Genomic DNA, 26,964 nt, shown 5'->3' on the forward strand with positions numbered 1-26,964 from the left:
CTACATTCATGTGGGACTCCCTCTCGTAAAGAAGTTTATATGACTGTGTGAACGCTCGGACGATATCCATTTGTGCGTCAACGCGTCGCCCATCCTCCGTCTCAACCTCGGTAATGAGCTGCCTCTTGCGCCTGCGGCGTTCTTGAATGATATGGTGGAGGGAAGGTCGTTCACCACGAACATCATCAGTCGTCCTCGCTCGCACCCGCACACCCGCAAGACGTACGGCGTTGATACGAAGCAATTGTGCCTTGACGCGTTGTACTGCTGATTGTCGCTCTGGCGACGGCGGTTGTACAGCCAGTTCGCGGAGCGCAGTATAGTAAAAATCAGTAGTCGCAGTATACCAGCGCGCTCGTTCGCGTCCATAGCTGACTAATGTTCGGCACAGTGCGGGTTTTGCACACCGTAACCACCATTGAAGTACAGAACGGTAGGCGGGTAAACGCCGGTGGCAATTGCTCCATGTGGACTCGACTGCGCGTCTGCAATTTATCTCATCAAGAAGGGCCACATTGAGGCGCCACGGACCCCTACTTCGGCGGACGCGCTGGCGGGGAAGGGTGAGAGTACACACATATGCGAGGTGATCCATGAACGCTGCCGGCCACATCTCAGCGTCGACAACGGCCGATCGTAGGCCGCGGGTGACGTAGACTCGATCCAAACGGCTCGCGGAGTGACTAGTAAAGTAGGCGTGTGCTCGACGGTCGCCGTGTTGGATGATCCAGGTGTCCAACAAGGCCAAGTCCTGTACAAGTGCCTGGAGTGCCGGGCAGGTGGTATAGTGTGGCTCCTGGTCGGATGGGCGGAGCTCACAATTAAAATCGCCGCCTACTATCAAGTGGTCGGTATTGCCGTGGAAGAGCGGGGCTATATCTTCGGCGAAAAAGGTGCGCCGTTCTCTCCTTTTGCCGGTGCCTGAAGGAGCATATAAGTTCACCAGACGTACTGTACCAATCGTGAGTGCGACCCCACGGGCCGACGGTAAATAGGTGACAACAGTGGCCATTATCACTTCCCGCAGTAGAATCGCCGTACCTCCGCCGCCCACATCTGCAGGCATAGTGTAGGCGTCATATCCGTAGGCATCGAGACAGAGTCCTGATCGGACTTCTTGAAGGAAAACAACGTCCAGATCCGCAGCGCGTAACGTATCCTTCAGCATACGGGTCTTGACATCAGATGTAATGCCATTGACGTTGATCGTGGCGAGGCGGTATGCCTGGTCCATCAAGTCTCGGGAGGTGTCCATGGTATGACAGGAGGGCAGTAGTCGTGACGTGGAGCGCCGGTCTTACGAAGTGCTAGGCAGCGACGAGAGGTGCTCATGCCGCCCTAGGCGTCTGTCGCCGGCCGCGTAGACGCTGCCATCGGCATCGGTGCATCGTCTTGGTCCTGAAACGCATCCTGCAACTCCATCTCCTGCGCCCAGTCATCCAGGGACGTTGACACCACTGGATCTCGAGAGGCAGACGGAGGCAAGGGTGCATCCCCGGTGTCGGAGCTGCGGTGATCTCCCGCATCCCCATGTGGTCCAGACCCAGCGGTAGTGGGAGAAGACGTCGAACCGTGTGAGACGGTAGGGTCGCCTGTGTCGGCGCGGTGGAGCGGTTGAGGCACCTCGTCATCCAGCGGTGTCGCCTCGGGCTGTTCTACGTCGTCGGTTGTCTTGCGCCGCTTCTTATGACGCTTGGGTGATTTCTGCTTACGCTGCCGCGCCTCTGTTTCCGACGTAGGGCAAGGGGAGGACGCTGCATCCTGTGCTTCAACTTCCATCGCACCGTCGGCGAGCCGTTGTGACGGTGCGCCGGGGTCCGACGAAAGGACATCAATAGCATCAGCACTGAAAGACGCTTGGGGCTCCGTGGAAGCTACTGCAGGGTCCTCCAAAGCTCGCACCAATACAGTGGGGTCGTCATATACAGCTGGCGTCTCCCGTCTCGCCGCCGCAACATACGTAATCGGCAGAGAGGTCGGTGTCGACGGACGAATCTGGTCGGTCGAGGGTGTCTGCACGAGACGGCGTTGCAGGCATTCGGTACGCATGTGTCCCGTCTGGCCACAACCGGAGCAGGTTCTCGGCTGACCGTCGTAAATAATTATTGCCCTGCAACCAGCGATCGTGAGATACGAAGGAATATGGCGATGCAGGTCAATACGGACTTGTCGCACCCCGTTAAGGACAGGGTAGGTGTCGAAGGTCTTCCATTTTTCGGCCGTGTGGCCGAGAACTGTTCCATAGGGTCGAAGAGCAAGGGTGACCAAATCCGCTGGAACTTCAAAAGGGAGCTCAAACACGCGCACATTTTGGATTCCCAATCCAGCACGTTCAAGCGTCACCACACCCACGTTTCCGTCTGAGTGGCAGAACCGATAACCTGCCGTCGAGCGTCTGAGAAGTTTGTCACATGCTTCGTCGTCAGTGAACTTAAGATATACGACGCTGGAGACAATAGATAAGTGGATACCGATCAGCTCTTTAGGATGAACATGTACCACATCGCGTAAAAAACGCTCTACTTCGTGGGCCTTGGGTCTAGAGTACGTAGTGTCGAACTGCAGCTTGATCGTGGCTTTCCGATACGAAAGAGCCATCGTGTGTCAGGAACGTGACGGCAATACGTAACACTAGCGCGCCGGCGCGGTAAACAACAACACACCCGGAAACGCGACACGGAGCGGCCGGGACGTACCGCACCGCTCCACAGCCAAAGGCCGACTCACCCCTAGACCATGGGTGGTGACCACATTTATTAATTTCAAATTAGTAACGCAAATGCTGTCGTCGCTTTCTGCAACTGTTCTCAGAATGTGTTGGGCAAATATTAATGTCGTAATCGTAATTCTAATATACAGTCTAGGCAACATTCTGTTTTCAGAAACGGCTCACTGTAGAACCTTCCTCTGACCGTCTCGGAAATACGGACTCTGCCGTCTCCGCTCAAAACAGTATACGAAACGAGTTCAGCTATTTGTCTTAAACGGCGCTGTGGACAAGCTATACACCGGGCTGAATTCGTCATGACTCGTCGCAACGTCTTTCAGGTCACCTTGCTTCCCCGAAGTTTCCCTTTATTGATTTGTAAGCGCCGAAACAAAGGGACGTCTTAAGTGCTTTAGTCATTACCGCAACTCCATCAATGCCTAGCGACTCGACCCGCACCTTCCGGGTAGTTACTTTGCTCATTTCAAAACAAACATTTATTTACTTGACTGCTCTCATAACGTTTCTCCGGTACTGCGGCGCGGAGATTTCGGTGTGTACCACGACTGTACAACATATATCTGCGAACAAACAAATAATAATAATAACAATAATAATAATAACCACATAACTTTTTTAAAACTTCACGAATAGTAAATAAACAAAGGAACCTGCCGATATTCATCATCAAATTTGTGCGATTTAGGCTGAGAATGACAGTAGTGATAGTGTTGTGACGCAATCAAGCTGCACGTTCCAGAAAAACCGTATCTTGTGCTCGACTGGAAAAGCAGACCACGGCGGTCTACAGCCACTGATGAACCTGTGCAAAACGAGCGCGAGACGCCTAGAGACACTCAGTGAATCATACTTACGTAACTATTCGTAGGTTATCTCAATTGTCACAAAGAAGTTTGTGCGACGTCATGGTAACTGACAGATTAGAATATCGCAGTTTGTGTCCTCGATGGGTGCCGAAATTTTTGCCTAACGACCGTAAGACCAACAGAACAGAATCGATCCATGTGTTTTGGATAGACCATGGGCTAGGGACCAATCGTATACCCAACCCAGTACCACTAACATTCATTATCGGGTAAAAAAGTAAGCGCCGGCCGCGGTGGTCTCGCGGTTCTAGGCGCGCAGTCCGGAACCGTGCGACTGCTACGGTCGCAGGTTCGAATCCTGCCTCGGGCATGGATGTGTGTGACGTCCTTAGGTTAGTTAGGTTTAAGTAGTTCTAAGTTCTAGGGGACTAATGACCACAGCAGTTGAGTCCCATAGTGCTCAAAGCCATTTGAACCAATTTTTTTTTAAAGTATGAATATTACACGCTTAGGCAAAAGAAGCAAAACATTTGGTTATTTTTACATTTTATGTGGTCTAGGGTAAGCTTGATGGAACTTATGGGGTCACCATTATTTCATGGGCGGTTCCTCGGAAAACCGCAAGGAAGGTTTTCCGCCGTAGGCAGCGGAGCAAAACGCAGACGAGGATTCCAAGATGCAGATGAAACTAATTGTTTTGTAACATGGTTTACTTCAAAGCGATCGACATACCGTATAGAGTTATGGGGTAATTTTGTTTGGCCATTCTCTGGATTTATTTTTGTCACCAGTATTTCGAGTAGTGTCTGGTTTCCTTCCACCAAACTACCTGTACAGTATGTTTCACATATTCCAGTGTGTGTCTGCCCTTACTATTTTTTCCCTCTTCTACTCCTCCCAGCGGTAAGCCAACTATTTCTGGAAGCCGTAGCAGATATCCAAGTAACCTGTGCTGTCTTCATAGACTTTTCACCTCAGCTATTATTTTTTCCATGTCTTTATTTCATGCTTTACCTGTCCACTTAATTGTTATTATTGATCGAAAGCTTCACTTTTCAGGTACTTCCAGTTTTTTCCTCTCGTGATTTATAAGGTTTCATGTCTTATTTTCCCTCTCCACAAAGCCCTGATTTGGTTCAAAGCATTACGATCTTCCAAAGTTTCTATGCGTCTCTGCTACAGAAGAGCTTGTTTTCAATTATCTAAACCGAGGAACCGAGTAGCAGGGTGGTGGCGCATCTGCTATTTTTAGTTTATCATTTTCTAATTTAATTCTCTGAGCATTGCCTGATTTCAGTCTATCACATTCCATTAGCATTGTTTCACTATTGTCGACACTAATTGTTCTGCCAGCTTTTTTACCCTCTTTGACAGAATTACAATGTCATCGGCAAACTATCAGTTTTTGTTTTTCGTTTTTTTTCCTTTTTTTAATTTCTTCTCACTGAGCGTTAATTCCCATACCATATTTCTCATTGGTTTCCTTTACTGCTTGTTAAGCGTGCAAACTAAACAGATTCTCAACTACTGCATCTTTTCATGCTATTGGACTCTTGTAACTGTTGTCTGGTGTCTCTACAAGTTGTAGATACCCTTATCTTACTGTATTTTGCCGACCGTTGTGGTCTAGCGGTTCTAGGCGCTTCAGTCTGGAACTGCGCGACCGCTACAGTCGCAGGTTCGAATTATGCCTCGGACATGGATGTGTGTGATGTCCTTAGGTTAGTTAGGTTTAAGTAGTTCTAAGTTCTAGGGGACTGATGACCTTAGATATTAAGTCCCATAGAGTTCAGAGCCATTTGAACCAATTACTGTATTTTATTTGTGTTAGCTTTAAGATTTTAAATAGTGTAGTCAGCCAGCACTGTGAAAAGCCTTATCTAAATCTGCATATGGTTTACTAAATCTATCTTCTACAACAGGGTCGGGCACGGCGTGGCAGACTGTACGCCTGCGGGGTGCGCGCGTCAGGTGGGGGTCCAAGACCGTATTCGGAAAATCGCGACATTTCATTCAGCACAGCAGTGTGCATTTTTCTGTCGGTACTACTCTCTTCATTTCGGCAAAATCGTGATGTTTGCTATTTGTCCGTGGTATGAGAGACGTTCATATGTCCAGTGCCTGGTGGCACAAAAAGAGGCAGCCTAGCATTTTATCGTCACAATCCTGTAAAAATGAATGGTAATGACAAAATAGATACGAGAAGTCTCAATATATATTATTCACTCGCATAAGCGACGGGTACTGCAAATAAGCTGTGAAACGACGTTAGAATACCTTGCAGAAAGAATTTAAAGATTTAGTTGACAACGAAAGAGCAAAAATTTAAAACGAGCGACAGATGGGATTCATTGTTCTGTACATTAACAATGTGCGCTAAATTTGCAGCCATGGGGCAAGTGAAGAAATTGGTGGTACGAATAGTAAAATTTATGAAGTCGGGCGCATTATTCTACTGTCAGTCGCAACAGTTTTCGATGCAACTGAACGAAGTGTATGGAGACTTTATATATTCTGAGAAGTACGTCGGGTAAGTCAAGGTGCTTATGTGGAACGATTTTCGATTTAAAATTCGCTATTGCCCCCGGAGTGGCCTTGCGGTTCTAGGCTCTACAGTCTGGAACCGAGCGACCGCTACGGTCACAGGTTCGAATCCTGCCTCGGGCATGGATGCGTGTGATGTCCTTAGGTTAGTTTGTTTTAATTAGTTCTAAGTTCTAGGCGACTAATGACCTCAGACGTTAAGTCGCATCGTGCTCAGAGCCACCAAAATTCGCTATTGTTGAATTTCTGAAGAAATGGGCTGCAGGAACAAAATTTAGAACGCCCGCAATGGATTGTAGACCTCGCATTTTAAGCGGACTTGACTACACACTGCGCACAGTAATACATTACAAGATGACAAACAACTAACTTCTGATTTCATGGGGATGTACGTTAAAAACAAGCTCGCGTTGTAGAAGGGGCACATTCTGACAAACACAACCCAGTTCCCTGACTCAACTACCGTCAAAGAAAACGTGAGGTTTGTAGAATTCATTGTGGCTTTGAAAGACTTACAAGGATAATTACCTAAATTTTTAAGAACAGTGCCATCTTACATCTGTTTTTGAGCTTTTTTCCAAGACCATTTGCCGTTTCAGCCGATAACGCCGCTATTCAACTGTAACTGATTGGTCTACAAGGCAAGTCTTGTTTTGAAGAAAAATTTTTTTAAGGTTAAAACTTTCCAGGACGTCTACATTGCTTTCTTCAGGTAGAAGTTACAAGAGTGCTTCAATATTTTTAGCAACATATGCTTGTGAAGGACATTTTTTCGATTATGAAACTGATTACGAAGCAACCTGGGTGCGAAAATCTATGAAACTGTCTGCATCTATCCATATGGCAAAACATGTATTATTTAAAAATTATATTGTATCTTCAGTGCGTCCAAAATAATTGAATAGTAATGAAAATCTTTTTTGATTTTGATATATGTTGTTGAGAAATGTGGAATACAAAGCCAAATCGCGTGCAGTGCGACTGCACTGATATTTAAATGAGCAGCGTTCTCCGCCCAAATCGCCTTCTACCAGTCACCCCATCCTTCTATAACGAATTTCCTCTTAATGTTTTGCTAGCATGAAAGTGATGTTTCGGTAACGTGCACCTCTGTGAGTACTTGTACTCTACAGTTTTGGCTTTCACAGGGAACATTGCTTACCGTAGGCATCTTTAAAGATAGGAGGCATGGTTTGTGAGCCTCAGAGAAGCTGATGGTTTGACCTGCCAGGGTAGCCGAGAACACTAACGCGCTGCTTCCTGGACTCGGATAGGAGCACCGGCACCGGATCGATTGATGCCGAGGGCCGGTGTGCCAGCCATCCTAGAAGTGGTTTTTAGGCGGTTTTCCACTTTCCACTAGGTGAATACCAGACTGGTCCCCACGTTCCACCTCAGTTACACGGCTCGCAGACATCTGAACACATTTGCATTGTTCCATGGATTACACAGGGCGCAGACAGTTGGGGTACACTAATTCCTTCCCAGGGGGTACAGGGTGGCGGCAGGAAGGGCATCTTAAAATTAACATGTTACATCCGATTAACCAGCAGACCCCACAAGTCGGATAAATGCTTGGAAAGAGAGAGAGAGAGAGAGAGAGAGAGAGAGAGAAGCTGATGGCTGTGCTGGCTTTAGTGTAGCTGCTGGTAGGGCTACCCAAGTTGGACGGGTCTCAACAGAGGGGCCTGATGAAGTGTATTTCTCACTTTTCTCTCCAGAGCGCTCCAGTGGCAATCGATATAGTAGCGTCCTCGCCGCCACTGCAGAATCCTCGTCAGCACTGCTCTATCCTCGTAGCCACTGTAGTATCCTTGTACCATAAGGAAGCAAGGGATAGGATATTGTTATGCGTAGCGCGTATTCTCTTCCTACAACGTGAATGCATACGTAAATTAATACCGTTCTTCACTTACATAAAGCTGATACTTAACTTGAATAGAGTCCATGTTTGTGGAACAAGTTCATTAGTAACAGTCCTCTTCCAGAGAATATCGGTAATCTTGCTAAACTCAGTAATCTGGTCGCTATGTAGTAGCCTGTGACACGCTCTGCGATAGAACTGACAGACGCCAAACTGGAGTAGTGTCAGTTAGTGAGTTCTTCTGCATTGGCGGTGTGTTGCTTGTCAGTGTGTCTCAGGCCTCAACATGATAGGCACACTTGATCCAGGGCCTCCTTATTGATCTCCGCGCTTCATCTTTGCTGATCGGCGTGCTGGCGTCAGCTTGCGCCAGCACATTTACCATAACCTCTGATGAACTGTACGCACTCTGCGAGTGGACTAACAGAAGCTAGGTTCTACGGTCGCAAGTTCGAATCCTGCCTCGGGCATGGATGTGTGTGATGTCCTTAGGTTAGTTAGGTTTAAGTAGTTCTAAGTTCTAGGGGACTAATGACCACAGCAGTTGAGTCCCATAGTGCTCAGAGCCATTTTTGAACAGAAGCTAGGTTAAGGTTATCCTTAATTCTCGCCCTAGTGCTGTGCACTGACATTCTAACAAACTACTTGTTTCATTACGAATTGTTGACTGTCGCGTGAATTTTCAGTTAGATAGAGGTGCCTCAAAAAATAGTTCAAATGGCTCTGAGCACTATGGGACTTAACTGCTGTGGTCATCAGTCCCCTAGAACTTAGAACTACTTAAACCTAACTAAGCTAAGGACATCACACTCATCCAAGCCCGAATCAGGATTCGAACCTGCCGCCGTAGCGATCGCGCGGTTCCAAACTGTAGCGCCTAGAACCGCTCGGCCACCCTGGCCGGCAGAGGTGCCTCAGTAACTTTGCTTAATCGTGCCATGTACGAACAGTTAGGCTCACCATGCCTTTCTAAATCTAGCAAGCACCTCACTGCTTACAACTGACAGGAAATTCCAGTGCATGGACAGTGTAGTTTGTCTGCCACTTACAAATGTCACACTAGCCCAGTGAATTTTACTGTGTTGAAATGAAGAGACAGTGAGTTCCTTCTGTCAGCGTCGGCGGCCTAAATACATGCTGTCAAGAGGGCGTTGGCGGCGTGTTGCTTGTTGGTGTGTCTCTGGCGTCTCACGTGATAGGCGCACTTAGTCCAGCAGCTACTTATCATTCTTCCAGCTTCATCTTTGATGACTGGTGTGCTGGCGACAGCTGACGCCAGCACAGACCTATCGAACCAGGATTGTGCAGCTTGGGTCTGGTCAGGCTTCTTTTGTCACACACTCCATCTAAAAACATCTCTCATTTGGGAATGTTCACGTCCCAAATTGCTCTTTACGTTGTTCGAATGGAGCTGTTGTGCGCTTTGCAGGCGGCGGGCCTGGGCCACGAGCGCATCGTGGACGACGTGCTGGAGCGGCTGCCCACGGCGGTCAGCAGCGCCGACCACGAGGGCCGGCAGCCGCTGCACTACGCTGCCGCGCTGCGCGACGGCGGCGCCATGTACGGCCGACTCGTCGCCGCCGGCGCCGACGAGCAGGCGCTCGACAACGTGAGTACCAGCAGCGGTTGCGCGCGCGGGAGGAGTCTGGCAGCGAGCGGGGTGTGCGGAGTCATGAGCCTTGCAGTTCGTAGAATTTTTGTTTTGCGTGTTGGTATTCCGATTGCTACCAGTTTCATCTTCAACTTTTGTAGTCCTGTCTTCCTCAGTTGCGTGTAAAATTGCGGAATATAGATAAAAAAAGAATTATATATATGTATATATACACCAAAACACACACACACACACGCACACATACGCACACACAAGCACAAATGCATACACGAACAGATCACAGATATTTCAATGACTACACTCGAATGTTTGGCAGTAACATTCGATCTTTGGCAAAAACATTTGATAGTCGGCAACAGAAAACAAAACATTGCATTGAAACGAGCGTTCAGTTCGTAGTGCTGTGGAATGGGGGAAAAAACGCAAATTGGCATTCATAAGAAGAAGAACAACACCAAAAATGCAACAGGAGCGTAATATGTAAGAAATTGTCGGCGCAACCTGTAAGTACAGTCCAAAATATTACTACTTGAGAGGAAATACCAACCACCAGAACTGTTTATTACCTATAGGTACAGTGACAAAAATGTAAATTAAACAGCAAATATATGTACATATTCCAGGCCACTGATGATGCCATGCAGAAAATAAAGGCGAAACGCGTATGGCACTAAAATTGTGTTTTATTCAGTTGCTGTCAGACGGTCCATAAGTAAAAATTATCAATATACCATGCTATCAGTTTATTTGTCGATGGTCACTTTTTATTAATAGTTCACCGCTGTTGTTTACACATGGTCGTTTTGTCATCTGGAGACAGTGAGTGGAGCTGTGGACGCCAGAAAATGGAGTGCCAAGTACAGAAATCGGCACGTCATATTCTTCTGTTTGAGTTCAATACTGGGGTGACAGCAGTGGAGGCAGCCAGGAATATTTGCGCCGCGTGTGGGGATAATGCCACTGGACAGAGCATGTCAATAAAATTGTTTTCTGGTTTTAAGGAGGATAGTTTTGACATTAGAGACTCTCCACATTCAGGAACACCTTCGGGGTTTTGTGAAGATCGTTTAAACATATTAATTCACAATGATCCACGTCAGTGTACTCGAGAACTGGCTAATGTGATGAACTGTGATTATTCCACCATCGTACGACATTTGTGTGCAATTGGATAGTTCAAATATTGCGTGTATGGGTACCGCATGCTCTAAACCAAAATCACAAAAATCAGCGGGTGGGCATATGTGCATCTATGCTTGCTCGTCATCAATTGGCTCGTGAACAACGCTGACCATTCCTATCTTCTATCGTTGCTGATGATGAGAAATGTTGCCCTTATGCTAACATACGGAAAAGAACTGAATGACTGAGCCCAAACAAAGCAACAACTTCCCGTACAAATACCTGCACGCATCCACAAAGGATAATGTTATGCTTCTGTCGGAAGAAGGGTAATCATCATTGCTGACATGTATTGTCAACTACTGAGACGCAGTCCAAGACCAACAACCAGGAAACTTCATGAAGTAACGCTACCCTACTATAACGCCCTCCCGCTACACTGACAAAAGGCACTGCACAGGAGTTTGCTTCGGAAATCATTCTATACGCTCCTATTCTACTGATCTTGCGCCTTCAGATTTTCATCTTTCCCGCTCTCTTTCGAACATCCTTCAAGGAACTTCCTTTCAGAATGAAAATGCTCTCCGAACATGGCTCAATGAGTTCTCCGCCTCAAAACCACCTGATTTCTACAGTCGCGGAATGGAAAACTTACCCCAGCGTTGCCGGACTGTGGTAACTAGTGAAGGAGAGTTTACTGTTAATGACTAAAGTCTCTGTTATATGTATCTGTTGTAGTTATTAAACTTATGGGAAAACGTTGCGAACTTATGCACCGACCTAATAGTAAGCTTCGTGCTAACAACATTTTCCTGTGTGCAAATAGCCTGCTAGTTGCCAGACGGTTCATGAACTATGCAATTGTTGGCACAACTTTTAATCAACTGCCTACTTATTTGAGAGTGGCATCTTATAAGTAACTTTTTCTGGATGCACGCTTATTAAAAATGATATGTGAAAAATTAGGAAAATTCGAAAACACATAATTGTATATGCAACTACAGGTTTATATTACACGTGATTTATTTGAATTTCATAAGTAAAACAACGACCAGTCACTTTTAGTATATTTTTATTGTCGCCAAAATAGTTCCAGGCTTTCATCCGTCTTCTATAGGCATAACACACCGTCCAACCACATTAATGTGACCATCTGTCCCAAAGTCTTAATAGCCACCTTTTGCAGCGCGTTCTGGAAGGTACCGACAGGAATCTAGAACCATGCCGACTTTACTGCCACGGTCCGTTACTCTATATTTGTCGATTGAGGATCCGTGGGCGAAAAGCCAGGTAGGGATGGCCACACAGATTCTCAATTGGGTTTAAATCTGTGGCGTTTGGTGGCCAGAAGGGTACGGTAAACTCCTTCTGGAGCTCTTCGAACCACACACCTACACTGCAAGCTGTGTGACGTGTTGCATTGTTCTGTTGGTAGATGCCATCATGCCAAGGAAAAACAACTTGCATGTAAAGATGGACATGGTTCCCAAGTATATATGCATATTTGTGTTGATCCAGAATGACAAGACCACACAGGGAATGCCACGAAAAAGTTCTCATAACGCCCCCCCGCCTTGGTTGGTGTTCGCTTTCAGACGTTTCACCCATATTCACCAACAGCGATCTGTCCGAGGGAGCATAAAACGTTATTCATCTGAAAAGGTCACCTGTCACCACTCAGCGAACGTATAGTGTGGTATTGGTGTATAAATTCCAGAGTTCATCGGCGATGCACATCAGTCAGCGTGCGTGCATGAAGCGGGCGCCTGCTGCGGAGGCCCATTCATAGCAATGATCGCTGCATGATCGTCTAGGAGGCACTACTGGTAGCTCCTTGGTTCATCTCGGTCAGATGCTCAACAGTTGCAGGTCTATTCGCCTGTACTCATCTCTGCCGCCGTCGTTCACCCCTGCCATCTGTGGCCCGTGGTGCTCGGCTCCGACTTTGGATAGCGTCAATTTGCCATGCATGGAGGACTTAAACCACTATGGCACGCGAGCACTTTATAAATTCAGCCGTTTTGGAAATGCGTCCACCCCTGGCCAGAAAGATGATCATGCGATTCATGTCCTTTCGTGCGTCAGGTGATTCGCCCTGTTTCTGCGTTGTGACAACAACTGAGTTGTTTTCCGCGTCCCCTCGGCACGCCTGTTAGTCCTGCTAAGCTGTCGTCTATGAGTGGTTACTGCATGTTGACGTCGAACATGGGCGGTGGTCACATTAATGTGACTGGACTGTGTACACTTATATTTTGTCAGTATAATTTATATCGAATCTATTTCAACGCTGCAGTTTTCATCTATTCTGTAACTCGTAATTCCTTTTCCCCCCTGTATAGACTAAGCACAAACACAATTAGGCTGTAAAATGTTTAAATTTTTTTATAAATCTTTCAATTATCTTGATCGCTAAAAATACATTCATTTACAATTAATTACTGGTTTTGGTTTACGCCCCCGGCAGCTGAGTGGTCAGCGCGACAGAATGTCAATCCTAAGGGCCCGGGTTCGATACCCGGCTACGTCGGAGGTTTTCTCCGCCCACGGAGTGTGTGTTGTGTTGTCCTAGTCATCATCATTTCATCTCAATCGACGCGCATGTTTCCCAAGTGGCGTCAAATCGTAAGACTTGCACCCGGCGAACGGTCTACCCTACGGGAGGCCCAATTCACACGGCATTTCCATTTTGGTTGCTAAACATCCATCTTCAGATCAACTAGGGCAAAGACTCTGTTTACGAACATTTTAGGTTAGAATGCCTTCTACATCTACATCTACATCCGTACTCCGCAAGCCACCTGACGGTGTGTGGCGGAGGGTACCCTGAGTACCTCTATCGGTTCTCCCTTCTATTCCAGTCTCGTATTGTACGTGGAAAGAAGGATTGTCGGTATGCTTCTGTGTGGGCTCTAATCTCTCTGATTTTATCCTCATGGTCTCTTCGCGAGATATACGTAGGAGGGAGCAATATACTGCTTGACTCTTCGGTGAAGGTATGTTCTCGAAACTTTAACAAAAGCCCGTACCGAGCTACTGAGCGTCTCTCCTGCAGAGTCTTCCACTGGAGTTTATCTATCATCTCCGTAACGCTTTCGCAATTACTAAATGATCCTGTAACGAAGCGCGCTGCTCTCCGTTGGATCTTCTCTATCTCTTCTATCAACCCTACCTGGTGCGGATCCCACACTGCTGAGCAGTATTCAAGCATTGGGCGAACAAGCGTACTGTAACCTACTTCCTTTGTTGTAGGATTGCATTTCCTTAGGATTCTTCCAATGAATCTCAGTCTGGCATCTGCTTTACCGACGATCAACTTTATATGATCATTCCATTTTAAATCACTCCTAATGCGTACTCCCAGATAATTTATGGAATTAACTGCTTCCAGTTGCTGACCTGCTATTTTGTAGCTAAATGATAAGGGACCTATCTTTCTATGTATTCGCATCACATTACACTTCGCTACATTGAGATTCAATTGCCATTCCGTGCACCATGCGTCAATTCGCTGCAGATCCTCCTGCATTTCAGTACAATTCTCCATTGTTGCAACCTCTCGATACACCACAGCATCTTCTGCAAAAAGCCTCAGTGAACTTCCGATGTCATCCACAAGGTCATTTATGTATATTGTGAATAGCAACGGTCCTATGACACTCCCCTGCGGCACACCTGAAATCACTCTTACTTCGGAAGACTTCTCTCCATTGAGAATGACGTGCTGCGTTCTGTTATCTAGGAACTCCTCAATCCAATCACACAATTGATCTGATAGTCCGTATGCTCTTACTTTGTTCATTAAACGACTGTGGGGAACTGTGTCAAACGCCTTACGTGAAACCGTGTCTAAGGCCCTCTGAGTCTCGTGGACGAATAGCGCGAGCTGGGTTTCACACGATCGTCTTTTTCGAAACCCATGCTGATTCCTACAGAGTAGATTTCTAGTCTCCAGAAAAGACACTATACTCGAACATAATACGTGTTCCAAAATTCTACAACTGATCGACGTTAGAGATATAGGTCTATAGTTCTGCACATCTGTTCGACGTCCCTTCTTGAGAACGGGGATGACCTGTGCCCTTTTCCAATCCTTTGGAACGCTTCGCTCTTCTAGAGACCTACGGTACACCGCTGCAAGAAGGGGGGGCAAGTTCCTTCGCGTACTCTGTGTAAAATCGAACTGGTATCCCATCAGGACCAGCGGCCTTTCCTCTTTTGAGCGATTTTAATTGTTTCTCTATCCCTCTGTCGTCTACTTCGATATCTACCATTTTGTCAACTGTGCGACAATCTAGAGAAGGAAGCACAGTGCAGTCTTCCTCTGTGAAACAGCTTTGGAAGAAGACATTTAGTATTTCGGCCTTTAGTCTGTCATCCTCTGTTTCAGTACCATTTTGGTCACAGAGTCTCTGGACATTTTGTTTTGATCCACCTACCGCTTTGACATAGGACCAAAATTTCTTAGGATTTTCTGCCAAGTCAGTACATAGAACTTTACTTTCGAATTCATTGAAAGCCTCTCGCATAGCCCTCCTCACACTACATTTCGCTTCGCGTAATTTTTGTTTGTCTGCAAGGCTTTGGCTATGTTTATGTTTGCTGTGAAGTTCCATTTGCTTCCGCAGCAGTTTTCTAACTCGGTTGTTGTACCACGATGGCTCTTTCCCATCTCTTACGATCTTGCTTGGCACATACTCATCTAACGCATATTGTACCATGGTTTTGAACTTTGTCCACTGATCCTCAACACTATCTGCACTTGAGACAAAACTTTTGTGTTGAGCCGTCAGGTACTCTGTAATCTGCATTTTGTCACTTTTGCTAAACAGAAAAATCTTCCTACCTTTTTTAATATTTCTATTTACGGCTGAAATCATCGATGCAGTAACCGCTTTATGATCGCTGATTCCCTGTTCTGCATTAACTGAATCAAATAGTTCGGGTCTGTTTGTCACCAGAAGGTCTAATATATTATCGCCACGACTCGGTTTTCTGTTTAACTGCTCAAGGTAGTTTTCAGATAAAGCACTTAAAAATATTTCACTGGATTCTTTGTCCCTGCCACCCGTTATTAACGTTTGAGTCTCCCAGTCTATATCCGGCAAATTAAAATCTCCACCCAGAACTATAACATGGTGGGGAAATCTACTCGAAATATTTTCCAAATTATTCTTCAGGTGCTGAGCCACAACAGCTGCTGAGCCCGGGGGCCTATAGAGACATCCAATTACCATGTCTGAGCCTGCTTTAACCGTGACCTTCAGCCAAATCATTTCACAATTCGAATCTCCGTCAATTTCCTTCGATACTATTGCACTTCTTATCGCTATAAAGACGCCTCCCCCTTCACTGTCCAGCCTATCTCTGCGGTATACATTCCAATCAGAGTTTAGGATTTCATTACTGTTTACGTCTGGTTTCAGCCAACTTTCTATTCCTAGTACTATATGGGCGTTGTGACCGTTAGTATATCTTGGCACATGGTCAGTAATGGAACAGATTTCAATATCTACATCTACATCTGTACTCCGCAAGGCACCTGACGGTGTGTGGCGGAGGGTACCTTGAATACCTCTCCCTTCTATTCCAGTCTCGTATTGTTCGTGGAAAGAAGGATTGTCGGTATGCCCCTGTGTGGGCTTAATCTCTCTGATTTTATCCTCATGGTCTCTTCGCGAGATATACGTAGGAGGGGGCAATATACTGCTTGACTCCTTGATGAAGGTATGTTCTCGAAACTTCAACAAAAGCCCGTACCGAGCTACTGAGCGTCTCTCCTCCAGAGTCTTCCACTGGAGTTTATCTATCATCTCCGTAATGCTTTCGCAATTACTAAATGACCCTGTAACGAAGCGCGCTGCTCTCCGTTGGATCTTCTCTCTCTCTTCTATCAACCCTATCCGTTACGGATCCCACACTGCTGAGCAGTATTCAAGCACGGGGCGAACAAGAGTACTGTAACTTACTTCCTTTGATTACGGACTACATTTCCTTACGATTCTTCCTATGATTCTCAGTGTGGCACCTGCTTTACCGACGATCAACTTTATATGATCATTCCATTTAAATCACTCCTAATGCGAACTCCCAGATAATTTATGGAATTAACTGCTCCCTGTTGCTGACCTGCTATATTGTAGCTAAATGATAAGGGATCTTTCTTTCTATGTATTCGCAGCACATTACACTTTTTTACATTGAGATTCGCCGGCCACAGTGGTCTCGCGGTTCTAGGCGCTCAGTCAGGAATCGCGCGACTGCTACGGTCGCAGGTTCGAATCCTGCCTCGTGCATGGATGTGTGTGATGTCCTTAGGTTACTTAGGTTTAAGTAGTTCTATGTTCTAGGGGACTGATGACCACAGATGTTAAGTCCCATAGTGGTCAGAGCCATTTGAACCCTTTTTTTTTTTTTTTTTTTTTGAGATTCATTTGCCCTGCACCATGCGTCAATTCGCTGCAGATCCTCCTGCATTTCAGTACAATTTTCCTTTGTTACAACCTCTCGATATACCGCAGCATCGTCCGCAAAAAGCAACAGTGAACTTCCGATTTCATCCACAAGGTCATTTATGTATATTGTGAATAGCAACGGTCCTACGACACTCCCCTGCGGCACACCTGGAATCACTCTTACTTCGGAAGACTTCTCTCCATTGAGAATGACATGTTGCGATCTGTCATGTAGGAACTCTTCAATCCAATCACACAATTGGTCTGATAGTCCATATGCTCTTACTTTATTCATTAAAGGACTGTGGGGAACTGTATCGAACGCCTTGCGGAAGTCAAGAAACACGGCATCTACCTGGGAACCTGTGTCTACGGCCCTCTGAGTCTCGTGGACGAACAGCGCGAGTTGGGTTTCACACGATCGTCTTTTTTGATACCCATGCTGATTCCTACAGAGTAGATTTCTAGTCTCCAGAAAAGTCATTATACTCGAACATAATACGTGTTCCTAAATTCTACAACAGATAGACGTTAGAGATATAGATCTATAGTTCTGCACATTTGTTCGACGTCCCTTCTTGAAAACGGGGATGACCTGTGCCCTTTTCCAATCCTTTGGAACACTACGATCTTCTAGACACCTACGGTACCCCGCTGCAAGAAGGGGGGCAAGTTCCTTCGCGTACTCTGTGTAAAATCGAACTGGTATCCCATCAGGTCCTGCGGTCTTTCCTCTTTTGAGCGATTTTAATTGTTTCTCTATCCCTCTGTCTTCTATTTCGATATCTACCATTTTGTCATCTGTGCGACAATCTAGAGAAGGAACTACAGTGCAGTCTTCCTCTGTGAAACAGCTTTGGAAAAATACATTTAGTATTTCGGCCTTTAGTCTGTCATCCTCTGTTTCAGTACCATTTTGGTCACAGAGTCTCTGGACATTTTGTTTTGATCCACCCACCACTTTGATATAAGACCAGAATTTCTTAGGATTTTATGCCAAGTCAGTACATAGAACTTTACTTTCGAATTCATTGAACGCCTCTCGAATAGCCCTCCTCACACTACATTTCGCTTCGCGTAATTTTTGTTTGTCTGCAAGGCTTTGGCTATGTTTATGTTTGCTGTGAAGTTCCCTTTGCTTCCGCAGAAGTTTTCTAACTCGGTTGTTGTACCACGGTGGCTCTTTTCCATCTCTAACGATCGTGCTTGGCACATACTCTTCTAACACATATTGTACGATGGTTTTGAACTTTGTCCACTGATCCTCAACACTATCTGTACTTGAGATAAAACTTTTGTGTTGAGCCATCAAGTACTCTGAAATCTGCTTTTTGTCACTTTTGATAAACAGCAAAAAATCTTCCTACCTTTTTTAATATTTCGATTTAGGGCTGAAATCATCGATGCAGTAACCGCTTTATGATCGCTGATTCTCTGTTCTGCGTTAACTGTTTCCAATAGTTCGGTCTAATATGTTATCGCCACGAGTCGGTTCTCTGTTTAACTGCTCAAGGTAGTTTTCAGATAAAGCACTTTAAAAAGTTTCACTGGATTCTTTGTCCCTGCCACCCGTTATGAACATTTGAGTCTCCCATTCTATATTCGGCAAATTAAAATCTCCACCCAAAACTATAACATGGTGGGGAAATCTACTCGAAATATTTTCCAAATTATATGCTATTGTTCATACCAACGAGGTTATGGAGTGCAGTTCTGGAATATTGTTATTTAGAAGTGTACTAAGTACAAAGTACACATAACATCGCTACAAATGGTACTTACTTTACTTTAGCAGGGGCTTCCACTTATCAGCAGTTGTCTGCTCTTAAATGTCACAACTTATATCCTTCCAGCCTTCTCTGTCATTTCGAAAGCCTCAGTTTTCCCTCTTTGTCGCTCGTTCTATGTCCAACACTCTGAACCATATATAAGAATGCTTTCTTCAACTACACCACACAAGCACTACTTTCTTTGTTCGTCTGGATATGTGCCGAATCCAAAAGATTTAATGACCTAATAGCTACCCTTGCTTGTCTTACTTTCTGGGATATCTGCATTTCACACTGGCCAGTCTTTTCGATTAGGAACGCAGATACGTTAGCACTTCCACTTTCCTACCCAGCCAATCTCAAAATCCAAACCCCCACATCGCCCACTTCAAATAACAAGAAAGTCTTCAACAGTTAAAACTTACGGGTTAATAAGCCGTTATCGATGTATAAAAATTTCTCTTAACGTTTTATCTCCACCTGCGCAAGACATCTTCACACGTATAGTGGTAAACTTCAACAACAACTCGAGGTAGCAACGAAAATAGGGCAGTGTAGAGCGCACCACAGTCCATCGCAGGACGTTTCCTACGATGTATTCTCTGGTAATGCCAAAATTCTCTATTGAAAGTAACTTATTGTCATTCTTGCGGTGCAGCGTTTACAGCCAAATTTTATCTATTTTAATACCTTCCTCTTTTCTATTAAAATTGTTACCGTGCTTTCCCCCGAAAGATAAAAGTCCCGAGATCGAGTATCGGTCCGGCATACAGTTTCAATCTGCCAGGAAGTTTCATCCATTAACTTTCTCATTTGATATATGGCATCAACCTTGTACTGAACCATAAGTATTTCACTGTCGGCAAACACTAATAAATGTAAACATTGACACAGTATTGCCACATCAAAACTTCTGCACTGTCTATTCCAGTAACCACGAGGAACTTCTAAATACATCTTAAATAAGGGTGATAATGTAGAACATCCTTGTCTTAGACCCTTACTTGTTTTAAAACTTTCCAGTAGCTTACCAGCAATCTTTGGAACTGCACCGCTTCAGTGGTACGTCCTTTTCACCAACTCTATTAATGAGCCATCCACTCCAGTAATTCCCAGTGCTGTCCATAGCAACATCCTTGGCACAGAGTCATATGTGTTTTCTAGATCAACAAACACCCAACGGAGATCTCGATTTTTTTGCATTCCTTTTGTGACAGATCTGGCGTGCACAAAACAGCGCATCCCAGCAGTAAAACCTGACTGTTCCTAAGATACGACGACATGCACAATCTATTCCAATCCGTTCTTTACACAACTTACACATAGACCCATTACTCTTGTTCCCCTGTAATTAGTCAGATATCTTTTGCTCTCTTTCTTATATAGGGGGTAATATTTGATATCTTCCATTCTTGGGGTACTTCACCTCCTTGAATCACTTCATTAAAAATAGTTAATAGTGCTGCTTCTAATCAGGTGCTTTTTACTTCAATAATTCCGTTACTATACCTCCAGAACAGACTGCCTTTCCATTATTTTTATTTTTGGAGGCGCTGATAAACTTCATTGTCAACCATCTCTTCCACAGCTGCTCTTCTCAATACTCTTCCGTATCTCCTGTAAGACGACGTTTGAATTGTGCCTTTCATTCATAAATGGCAATCATTCTAGCCCCTATTCTATTTTTAGCAGGGGCTCTCACTTAACCTATAAATCACCAGGCTTCTGTTGCCCTGTTGTATTCAACTAAATGTTCTACGTGGACACATTCCGGCTCCCACGACTCCTCTTCAGCTCCAATAACCATCCCTTTTACGTCTCTCTTCATTGTGTTTTAGCGATCCCCACCTTCCTGCCTTTTAGAACATAACTATTTCTCGTAAACGGTCTTCTTTCCCTCAGTCATTTCCTTGAAGGTCTGAGTCATCCACACAGCACCCATACCCCTCCCCCCCCCCCTCGTTCTCTTCCAAAAGCCTACTCAGTAGCTCGCAGTAAACATGATTTTAAATCATGGATAAAACGTTCTCGGTTTTCAAGCCGCGTCAGTGAACTCCTGACTACGATGGCGGAGATGGTCATCGAATGCGCAAGAATTTTATTCGAATTGACGCGGATTGGAAACCGAGAACTTTTTATTCATGTATGCTGTCGCGAAAGACTCCGAGGACACACGGTTTTAAATCGTTGTATAGTGATGTTGCAGCTACGAATTGTAACTCGTCGATATATTTTACAAATTATATTTATATATCACTCTGTTTATTATATTTTACTTTTCAAATATTGACGAGTTACAATTGGTAGCGACGATGTGTATACTTTGTACTCAGGTACATTTTTCAACAATTTCACTCTGTAACTTCGTTGGTATGTTGATCCCGGCACAGGTTCCCTACCACTGCGTGGCGCAGTCAAGAGGTTAACGATATTGTTGGTTTAATTTTCTTTGTTATTAACCTTTGTAGCGAAGATGAGAGGGAGAACATCTTTGTTGAAGGGGGTTACGTTATGGAAGATTGGTAACACTTGTGGAGGCAGGAGGACTGGTTTGCTGAAGTAGCAAGTTATTAACCTTTCTTTAATTAATTCATTGTTCTAACAAAAACATTTACTTCATGAAGTATCGGACCAAAACCCCTTATCAGAATGTCAGATGCTTTCAATATTAACTAGATAGGACGTCTATCAGAGACACGTGCTTGAGTGTTAGTCTGTTAACTACGGGCCACTTGACCTAAATAATCAATCAATACTGTGAACTATTTCACTAGCACTCACAGGCCACTTTACCCACTGTAGAAGAGACAAGTAGTAAGCAATAATTTGTTCCTCTCATCCACTGAAATTCATATTCTGACTCCTAGAGACACAGATAGACAGTCGCTGCTCAGCACCTTTCTAATGGGTGTTGTAAAACACTACTTAGCATCCATGTACTGTGTGTCCACCAGAGTCTGACCGTCTTCTCGTAGTGTTAGTGCTCCACCAGGTGCTGCTGCGGAGCATCTCTGCCCTATGGACGCTCGATAGTAGAACTGAATACTGCCCCTACACCATGCTACATGACTCTTTTGCATCAATCTTAATGGACTTCAGTCTCCATCTGGAACATTCCCTTCGACCCTTCCTTGGACTGTGATCGCCTTAATGTTTGATTGTCTCTATAGATCGTAATCTGGATTCTTCCATTACACACGTTGGGAAGTTTAATACTATTCCGTTGACCTTGGCCCTCGGCGCCTTTGGCGGCGTGTCAAGTGTAGCCTACCACTTGCTGGTGTGTTTGACCATCCTCGAAGAAGCAAATAGTGTCCAGCTGCTTAGGGAAGCAATAGCTTACCACTTGCTCGCGTGTTTGGCCAACCTCGAAGAAGCAAATAGTGTCCAGCTGCTTAGGGAAGCGTTATCTGCCCCAGTATTCTGTTTGACCTCTCTCTTTCATGCACACAGGTCGTCTTGCATATGAAGCTGGGCTACCTCTCTCGTTATGATCTGGTATGTAATAAGATTAATTAAACTTTTCTAAGGTCATGGCAGGTTTAACCAACAGTATATTGAAACCTTTCCCATTAGTGAGCATGTGCCGAGATATACCGACAATGGCGTGCTATTCTGCAGTGTACATAGAGAAAATTTCTACCATTACTGGGCTGAAGATGGTTGTTTGGCAGCACAAACTAATAATCAGGAGTAAAGTAATGTTTTTCTGCTATCAAATCAGTTGATATTTGATAAAATTCCTTAAAAGTTTTAGAAACACGTATGATCGCTTAATGTAAGGTCTTATTAACTTCTAGGTCCACTTATGCACTAATGCTGCTCTGCATTCCTTGTACATGGTACAAAGCACCTGCTATCTTTATCCATTTATACAAAGTCGTTCTCTGTGAGTTAGTTCATCTCTCACTAGAGTGTGCATAACGTAACATGGGACATACTTGGCTCTGACAGCCTGACAGGGGAGGGGGAACAGCGGCAATGGTGGGGGTTCCATTGCGTGTGGCGCCCATGAAGCGGTAGGAGAAGTGCAGTTCAACTACATAAGACTACTAACAAGCAGAATTTTAAATCTGCAGCTAGCGACTCTGCCAACATTACATTACATTAATATTTGTTCCATAGATCATGAATACGACATTTGGTAGTGATGTGGAACATATCAATTTAACCTAAGTTTTCACTACACTTGTTTTAATATTACTACGCCATACCTAGAAATTCATCTATCGAGTAGAAGGAGTTGTCATTCAGAAATTCTTTTAATTTGTTTTTAATTGCTGGTTCATTTATTGTCAGACTTTTAATGCTATTTGGCAAATTAGAAAAGATTTTTGTAGCAGCATAATTCACCCCTTTGTGTGCCAAAGTCAGATTTAATCCACAATAGTGAAGATCATCCTTCTTCTAGGGTTGTAGCTATGCACTTCGCCATTATTTTTGAATTGGGATGAGTTATTAATAACAAATTTCGTAAGTGAATGTGTATTTTGAAGGTACTGTGAATATCCTCCGATCCTTAAATAAATGTCTGCAAGGTGATCTTGAGTGGGCTCCAGCTACTATTCTGATTACACACTTTTGTGCAAAGTACAGCATTTCTCTTAATGATGATTTACCCCAAAATATGAGCCATATGGAAGCATTGAATGAAAACAGGCATAGTAGGCTAATTAACTGATATGATTATCACCAAAATTTGCAGTACCCCTAACAGCATAAGTAGCTGAACCTAATGGTTCCAGCAGATCGTCAATGTGTTTCCTCCAATCCAATTTCTTATCAATGCACACACCCATAAGTTTTGAATTTTCTGCCTTAGCAACAGACTTCTGCTCAAAGTCATCAATGGCGTTATGCCATTTACTGTGCACAATTCTATACACTGTGATTTCTCAAAATTTAGTGAGTCTATTTCCAGAATACCAATTAATAATTTACTGAAAGACATTATTTACCATTTTCTCAGATAATTCTTGTTTTTTGTGTGTGAGTACTATACTTGTATCATCAGCAAAAAGAACTAGCTTTGCATCTTCATGAACATAGAATGGCAACTCTTTAATAGATATTAAGAACAATAAGGGACCCAAGACTGAACCCTGTGGAGCACCATTTTTTGGTATCTTCCTAGTTAGAGGACTCTGCTGATTTTTGCAAACTATCTACACTGTCAATTTCAAACTACTGCATTCTACCAGTTGAATATGAATTAAGCCACTTCTGCACTGTCCCACTCATACCACAATACTTAAGGTTATCTGGAAGATTTCATGGGCGATGATCGGTGCTGCTACATATGTGGCTGAGAATTCTACTCACCTATTGGGAACAAGCTTTTAGTACTCTGTTGAAACTGCCATCAATTCCATGTGAACTTTTACTTTTGACTGAATTTACTATTTTCCTAATTTCAGTAGGAGAGGTGGGTTGAATTGCAATTTTTATCAAATTACATTGGTGTTGTCCCTTACATATCCCCATGGGTGATGCTCAGTTATTCAGAGCATTTAATATTTGATCAGTGAAAACATGTATAGTATTTTCTGTTGAAAAGCCTTTCTGAAACCCAAACTGACATTTTGTTAATACTTCATTTTTACAAATATCTGAAGCTACTCTTGAATACATTACTTTTTCAAGAATTTTGGATAAAGTTACCAGAAGCGTGAATGGTCGGTAGTTGTTACCATCAGACCTATCCCCCTTTCTTATGCAATGGTCTAACAGTAACATATTTTAGTCTACCTTCTAAAATGCCCTGCTTCAGTGGGCTGCTACGTATGTGGCTGAGAATCCTACTCACCTGTTGGGAACAAGCTTTTAGTAGTCTATTGAAAATGCCATAAATTCCATGTGAACTTTTACTTTTGACTGAATTTATTATTTTCCTAATTTCAGTAGGAGAGGTGGGTTGAACTGCAGTGTTATCAAATTGCATTGGTATTGTCTCTTACATATACAGCCTTGTAGTATCTAATGAACAGCTGGATCCTATTTTCTCTACAACACTTAAAAAATGATTATTAATTTTTTTTTACTTCTGCCTTTTTGTTAACTAACTTTTCATTGGGTTTGGTAGAAATAGTCTTCCCTCTCGGTTGCCCTGTTTCCCTTTTAACAATATTCCAAATCGTTTTGATTTTGTTATGGGACGTGCTAATCTTAGACATAATGCACATACTTCTCGACTTTTTAATAACTTTTCTTAATACAATGCGGTAGTTTTTGTAACATTTGACTGTTTGTGTATCACTACTCCTTCTAGGTATAAAATACATTTCCCTTTTCTCTTCACAAGATTTTTTTCATCCCTTTAGTAAGCCATGGCCTTTTGGATGGTTTCTTACAATTATCTTTCACTATTTTCTTAGGGAAACTGTTTTCAAATATACTCACTTAACAGGCTGTCAGACGATCAACAATTCGACAGGTCGGTAATCTCTGACCAGAGCTCCACATGAGAAAATCTCTGCATAAACAATTGAAATGTAGACATCAAACGAACCCATCGCACAGTTCTGCACCCGACAGTAAACTAAGGCAGTAGCCCACTTTGGAATAAAGTTTTGAACGCTCCCAGTGCTGAGAGAGAGAACGCGTTCCTCCGCATTTGCTACTTTTTTTTCACGAGATTTATTTCTGCTACGAGGTATGATACAACATGCTAAGAAGAGTGGCTTCTACACTGCTAAAAGTGGCGGGGTGGCCAGGGTGTATGACCATTCCTTCCAATCCACCTATCCGGACATTACTACCCTCTCCAGATATTACGCCCCTTGACTTCTTTTTCTGGGGCTATATCAAGGACAGAGCCTTCGTCACACCAGTTGCTGACGTCGACGAACTGAAGGCTAGGGTACTGTGACAGAACACATGTTACGAAACACCTGGCGGGAACTGGAATACCGCCTCGATACTCTCCGAGCTACCAACCGTGCACACGTTGAGGTTTACTAACGTAAGTGGTCTTAAAAAAAAAAAAAAAAAAAAAAAAATGGTAACACTACCCTACGTAACGGCATCAAATTTAAATTATTATTTCGAACGGTTATTCTGTAAAAAATGATCACCCTTTATTTTGGATTATAAGCGTGCTGGATTAATTGCAGTACATCAATTTGTGTTAGACAGTACGATGTAGAAACACTTAAGTTGTAACATTCCATTTTATTTGCGAGTAACTAATGACTAGTTTCGGGTTACCTAAACCCAGGCAGACAAAATAGTATTTTATATGCTAGTTCTGAAAATACTGATTTGTCTATCTGGATGATTTGAAAACGGATTCAGCTCACTCGAAACTAGTTAACGATCAACTGTGCATGTTTCTGTATCGTACAGGACTATTTTAATAGATATTATCGACTGCGTTTGCTGCAGTTTGGATATGACTTTTCTCGTGAGATGGACAGTAGATTTTTCGGCGGATTTCGTACGCTACAAGCAGCCTGCAGTAGGTCAAGCCTCCCTTCCGAGCACAACTGGATTCAGAAAGTGTTCCCACATCATTCGGCACAGGCCCCAGTTGTCAGAAGTTGTTTTAATGGTTTCTCTTTGATGAGAATGAGAGTGTTCTGTTTGCTAGGAATTCCTCGGTCCATTCAGAAAACTGGTCTGATACTCTATTGTTGTTGTGGTCTTCGGTCCAGAGACTGGTTTGATGCAGCTCTCCACGCTACTCTATCCTGTGCAAGGTTCTTCATTCCCAGTACCTACTGCATCCTACATCCTTCTGAATCTGCTTGGTGTATTCATCTCTTGGTCTCCCTCTACGATTTTTACCCTCCACGCTGCCTCCAATACTGAACTGGTGATCCCTTGATGCCTCAGAATACGTCCTACCAACCGATCCCTTCTTCTGGTCAAGTTGTGCCACAAACTTCTCTTCTCTCCAATTCTATTCAATACCTCCTCATTAGTTATGTGATCTACTCATCTAATCTTCAGCATTCCTCTGTAGCACCACATTTCGAAAGCTTCTATTCTCTTTTTGCCTCAACTATTTATCGTCCATGTTTCATTTCCATACATGGCTACACTCCATACAAATACTCTCAGAAACGA

The 26,964-nt window shown here is 44.0% G+C and overlaps 1 protein-coding gene across 2 annotated transcripts in view; it reads left to right on the plus strand.

Moving 5' to 3' along the window:
- Positions 1-26,964, plus strand: part of LOC126355260 (uncharacterized) — a 378,424-nt gene that overhangs the window by 129,078 nt on the left and 222,382 nt on the right. For both annotated transcript variants that reach the window (XM_050005547.1, XM_050005548.1), the window contains exon 4: positions 9,372-9,551. In XM_050005547.1, coding sequence (XP_049861504.1) covers positions 9,372-9,551 — 180 coding nt within the window. The remainder of the gene's footprint in view (positions 1-9,371; positions 9,552-26,964) is intronic.

The sequence above is a fragment of the Schistocerca gregaria genome, chromosome 3 (assembly GCF_023897955.1).
Source record: "Schistocerca gregaria isolate iqSchGreg1 chromosome 3, iqSchGreg1.2, whole genome shotgun sequence".
Taxonomy (NCBI): domain Eukaryota; kingdom Metazoa; phylum Arthropoda; class Insecta; order Orthoptera; family Acrididae; genus Schistocerca; species Schistocerca gregaria.